The 6,000-nt window shown below is 46.6% G+C and overlaps 1 protein-coding gene across 3 annotated transcripts in view; it reads right to left on the reverse strand.

Annotated features, from left to right (window-relative positions):
- The window catches only part of FBN1 (fibrillin 1), a 158,986-nt gene extending 155,876 nt beyond the window's left edge, over positions 1-3,110 (reverse strand). For all 3 annotated transcript variants that reach the window (XM_050903660.1, XM_050903659.1, XM_050903658.1), the window contains exon 1: positions 2,938-3,110. In XM_050903660.1, coding sequence (XP_050759617.1) covers positions 2,938-3,110 — 173 coding nt within the window. The remainder of the gene's footprint in view (positions 1-2,937) is intronic.
- Positions 3,111-6,000: the final 2,890 nt, after the last annotated feature.

The following is a 6,000-nucleotide window of genomic DNA, read 5'->3' on the forward strand; positions in this document are numbered from 1 at the left end:
CATTACAAGGACTTCATTGCTAATTCCTTCATAGCTGGACCAATTTAAACTACATGAGCAGCAAACTTAAAGTCTTAAAATGAGTACATAATTTTCAAATAATTCATAATTATTGAAGTTTAAATATATTTCTAGAATCACGTTATATGTTCAGACAGCTCACTGGCATAAACAATGAGGCAAAGGTCACAAGGATGAAAGCAAACATCTCCTGCAATCAACAGCTTGCAGTAAAAAATGCTAAGTAGGAAAAATCACAAGAATTGAAACACATCTTAGGCTTCTTCATTTTAACATACAAGACCAGCATTCACACAGAAACTGATCTCAATACTTTTAAATGCTAAAAGACTTGCAATAGTCATTATAATCACACAAAAAATCTAAATGTAAAGGGTTTTCTCTAAAAATGTATCCCCATGCTCCTACAATCAGAGCAAGAGTTCATTGCAAAAAAAAAAAAAAGTCTTAGTCAACTACAATAACATGAAAATAAAGTTTCCCAGCATCTGTTATGACTTGTATTACAACTCTCAGATTCCCAAATGTATTTGTACTGATGAACGGGTTAAAAAAATAGTATGTCTTCTTGTAAAATTGTATTTTTAGTGTTTTAGTCCTTCAATAACAATGAATTCTCCTTGTCTAATGTATATACAGTTCCTGTACATTCAAAATATGTTTTCCATCTGGCTTTCCAAAGAATTAGTTCCAACCTTGTCTGTTAAAATGACAATTCTTTTTATTCACATTGTACAGTACCACATCCAAGGCAGTGCTCAAAATTTCTAAACTGGAAATATCCAGCAGGATTCACCCAACAATGATCAAGATCACTGTGTGTTAACAATCTTCTCCAAGCAATTTGGGAACTCTACACTCAGCCTCAAATGAGAGTTACAGAAAAAGGTCTAACAAGCAACCAAACTAATAATTTGTTTTGTCTTTACTGTATCTCAGATCATCTGGCAAATTATTATATCCTTGTTAAGAACCTGCTTCCCAAGGGCACTCATTCAGATTTGTAATATTCCAAATAATTGACCAAGATATAAAATACCTAAAATTGATATTGCCATTATCTTTAGATTTGCAGATTACTAAGTAGATATGTAACTCATACATAACACACAATAAAAGGAAGAATCATTGCAAAGTACATAAAAAATGGAAGGCTTCAGTTAAACATAAGAATCAACTCATAAGACTATTTACCCTAACCCATTTTAGATTCCAAAAATAACTAACACTTGAGATATCATCCCTCGATGCACTATTACTACTGTCTAAACAGCACAGTTTTACAGCAACAGTTACATTCACCAAAGACATTTTATCCTCAGCTAATGTGCTTCTAACTCCCACCATCAAGTCAGCACACATGTGCTAGATGGCATACTTTGTCCCACTGATCAGAAAATGGTGTTTGTCAGTTTGATATTAACGCAGAGTTCCATAATGAGAAAGTTTATTAAAATATCCTGAAGAATAAAGGCACTTTCTCATAAATATTTTTCCTTATCATCTTCTATTGCTTGCAATTAGTCCTACAAACTTTACTATATGTCCTCACCTCCTAGTTTTTGTCACAGGAAGGATCTGCTTTGTCCAACCACTTCTCCTGTGACAAAGTATAAGGAAATGAAATAAGAGAGTCTGACCCTACAAAATCAGATCCTTGAAAAACAATACCAATAGCTTGCATCCATTTTTGCAGCATGGGGACCTAAAAAGAGAAACCTTTTCCAATCAGGCAAGCACAAAAAAAAAAGCCAAGATTGCAAATCTGAATATAAATAAAAAGTACTATACAAGTATGAGGAAGTTAGCAAGAAATTAAAGCATATTCATCAAGGCCTCTAAAAATAAAGTTGTAATAGCTCCTTTTTGAGGAAACCAGGAAAAGAAAGAAAACAGCTTGTGTCCCTTACTGAAACATGACTATCTCCTTGTAATTTTTGCTACATTTGCTCTCTGCCTGATGAGTGAAAAATCTGGCTATGGGCTGAAAAGGTGCATTGGAACACCTGAAAAAGGAAACCTCTTTTTTCTTCCAATATTGCAAGCTTTTCACCTTTACAGCGAACTAAATTTTCAACTGCACAAACACGCAATGCCTTTCAGCTGACTTAACAACTATTTTTGTATGGGAAAGGTGTTCCATTAGAATTGGGAAAACAGTTTGCCTGACACAGATTTACCCTTTAAAAAAAACCACTCTGCTAAGCATGTACCACAATGTTTCATAATGATTTTAAACTCTTGTATGCTTGGGCTCACTCATACTAGTGCTAGATAGCTCTGATATCAAAAAACGGTCCCTATTCTTCGCCCCTGCCACCCGCAGGTCACAAGGAACACCAGATAAGCAAACAGTCCACTTGAGCACAAGAGAGGATGCACATTGCAAAAGGTTTAATGTGGAGATGAAAGAGGACAGCTAATGGGAAGGGCATGCTGTGGTCTCCGGGCCTCACCGCTATTCTGCTTTATGCAAAGCATAAGTACGGGATGCGGGAGGAATGCACAAGCCCGCAGTGTGCCTTTATCTATGTCCTTCGTAGAAGCTAAATTAGCAACCTCCGAGCTGCAGCGGCTCTTCCTCACGAAGCATCACCCGCCCAAAGGCGAAGTAAGGCTGCAGCACGCAAGGGACCCAGCACCCTGCCCCGCGGGCAGCCGGGGGTTCCCGGGAGGGCGGCGGGGCTCCGCGCCCCGGCGCTACCCTCGGACGCTGCGGGCAGTGTCCGGCGCCCCCCCCAGCCCAACCTGCCCCTCGGCAGGGGCAGCCCCAAGGGGGGCCGAGGAGCTCTCGCACCCCGCCAGCTCCCACCGCAAAGGGGCAACGGATACGGATGCACACACACACATATACAGCCAGCTCTACGCCTGCTCCCCGCACCGCGGCACCCCGGGAGGGGCCGGCCCCGCACCTACCCTTTGAGTGCGTCGTGCCCGCCGCCGCCCTGCCCTCGCCTCTTGGCCCGGCTGGCCCGGCTCTCCTTGGCGCTCACCCCCTCGGCGTGCCCGGCGGCGGCGGCGGCGCCCGCCTGGGACGCCCACAGCACGGCAACTCCCAGGGCGATCCCCAGCAGCCGCCCCCGCCACATCGCGTCCCCCGAGCCCCCGGGCTGCGAGCGGCCGCCGCCTCCTCTCCGCCGCCGAAGTCTGCCGGTCCCCGCCGCCCTGTCTCCGACCAGCCTCTCCAAGGCGAGCTGCGAGGGGAGAAAAAGGGAGGAAGGGGGGTTAGGGACCGAGGAAAAGCGGGCGCGGCCGCCCCGCGCCCCCCGCCGCCTGTCCCCGCGCCCCGGCGCCGTCGGCCCCCGGCCAGCCCGGCGCTAGCCCGCCCGCGGGAGGCGGCGGCCGCGGGGGATGGCGAGGGGCTGCCCGGAGCCGCGCGGACTCTACCTTCCCTCCAACAGCATCCGCGGGGGCTCCCGCTCCCGCACCCGCCGCGGACAGCCCGCGGCCGCCGCCACCGCTCCCGGAGCCGCTCCGGGGCTGGAAGCCTCTCCCGGGCATGAACCCTCCCCGGCTCCCCGAGCCGGGCACCGCGGCGGCTGGAGCGCGGTGCCCGGCCGGGGCGCGCCACGGGCAGGGAGCCCCGCGCCCAGCCCGCCCGCCCCGGGAGAAGCCCGCTGCGAGGGGCGCGCACCCGCTGGAGCCGCCGCCGCCGGCTGCCGTTCCCGCTGCTGTTCCAGCTGCGGCCGCTGCACCCACCGCTGCTCCAGCTGCGGCTCCAGCTGCCCCCTCCCTCCCTCCCTCCTCCTCCTTTTTCCCCTCCTCTCTCCCCCACCTCCTCTTCAAGTATCGCCCGCGCAACACTTTCTCGCGAGAGAGAGGGGAATAAAAATGTCCCCCCATCCCCGAACCGCCACCCCGGGGGCTCCGGGGGCTGCTCGGCGGTGCCCGGGCGGCTGCCGTGGCGAGAGTCCCTGGCGAGCCCGGCGGCGGGTCACCTGCGGCAAGCCGCCGGCCCGGGGCTGGGGGGGATGCTCTGCCCCGAGAGGCTCCCCAGGAGCCGCAGGAAGCATGCGGTCCTGCCCGGGAGGACAGGGCTCTGCCGCCTCCCTCGGCGGCGGGGAAAGCCGCGGCCAGGCAGCGCTGCCTGCTCAGGTTACCCCGCGGGTCCCCGGCTTACGCGGAGACAGAAGCATTAGCGTCTGGGCTAGTCTTAATGCTGAGCAGCGGAGTAAGTGCATAACGCAGGACCGGGGGGGAACCGAAGGAAGTGGACACCAATGCCTCCGTCTAAAAATATATATATGTCCTAGAGGTGCAGCATTTTGCATCTATGTAGTGGCTTAAGAAAAAAACATAATAGTATCTGTTTCCCTTATAAGGAAAAACAGCAACGATGTTGGCCTTAGCTTAGAGGCAGCTGCAGAATGAATAATGCACTTTCTAGCAACTAGCATGTCACAGACACCGATGCAGTGAGCGCTTCTGTACATACTCCTAAATCTCTACAGCCAGCTCCAGAACAAATGCATGCCTCATCCTTATCAAGGAAAGGAAAAAAAGCCCTGCAGTTTTTACTTATGCTGTTGGGTTGATTTAGAAATCCTGAAGAAGAGCAAACCACTACCACCCCTTGTAAGGTAGAAAGTTTTAATACTGAAATAATTCGGGGTAGGGGAAGGACAGTTAGAGTTCAAATGCAGATTATATACTCCAGTCAAGTAGCTTTGTACTGGGATTATCCCATTTCAACATACACAGAAAATACAAAACAAAAAAAAGCAAACCTATTAGACTAAAAGTAAGTGATATTTATGCATTCTGCTGCTCCTCACGTATAAATATTTTGGCAGAAATGTTGGATTTCCTAATTGGCCGGTATTTTCATTTTTTGTTAGTTTCAGGCAGGTACTGATGGTGAATGGTTCTGTATTATTGAACTGATGTTGCAAAAGCTCAGCTGCACAATTTTATAAGCAAGCAGCTGACCACCCACCCACAGCAGCTGCCAAACCACGCTGCCCAAGGATAACTGCATGGTGTATCATGTGCAACTAACACAGTATTAGGGAAAAAAAAGGAAGTACCATGTAAGATTTCCTAGTACCAATCGCTGTTTACAGCTGAAATGTAATGGTGACATAAAATATGATAGATGCTATTTGAAATATATAGTTTGAATAGTTTTTAGATTTTTTAGTTTATAGTAGTTTTTAGATTATGTATATAAGTTGCATTATCCTTCTAAACATACATAGAAGTATTTAAACTAGTACAGGAAATGCTGTATTTGTGTGTGCTCACCACAATAAGAGCATTCTAATCATTTTGGCTGATTTTTATCATGAAGAAAAGTGGTGGATTCTGCAAATTACAAAACAGTCATTTGATTTTGACCATTCCAATGTCACTGTTTAACAGTTTAACGTGAAAACTTTCAGATGGACACTTAATACACTGGTAAAATGTAGATGTGCAGTGAAATACTATGAGATATTGGCACAAGAAAGAAGTAATGGGATTCAGAGTATGGCTCTTTAGTGTGTCTGAACAAGGCCAAGATAGTAGCAACCCAAACCTTATACCACTATTTTGTAACTTGTACAAAATGAATCAAGGGAATTAACTTTAATTCTGCATGCAGAGTATTCCTGATTTGCAGTTTGCACCATAGAAGTAGAAATCAGGGGTTCAATAAATGCAAAATGTTGATTTTCCTGCTACAATCTAGATGGATAAATAGGAATTTAATTTTTTAAAGTTTTTCTTGTTTGTCTGCCACATAAGATGACAAAGATAAGATTTTTTTTTTTATGCCTATGCTTGTTGAAGAGACAATATAGCATTGTGTAAAGGATTTTGTATTTCTTTTGCAGTGGCAAATTAAAATTTGCTCCAAAAAGAAAAGAGACCAGGATAAAAGTGGTAGTAACTGTCCCTGCTATTAAGAAATCCAGGACATGCAGTACATCGATATACAATTCTCTTCCTTCACTCTCATCTATGCGTATAGCAAAATCTAAACATTTATTTAGTTAA

This window comes from Gymnogyps californianus, chromosome 11 (assembly GCF_018139145.2).
Source record: "Gymnogyps californianus isolate 813 chromosome 11, ASM1813914v2, whole genome shotgun sequence".
NCBI classification, from domain to species: Eukaryota; Metazoa; Chordata; class Aves; order Accipitriformes; family Cathartidae; genus Gymnogyps; species Gymnogyps californianus.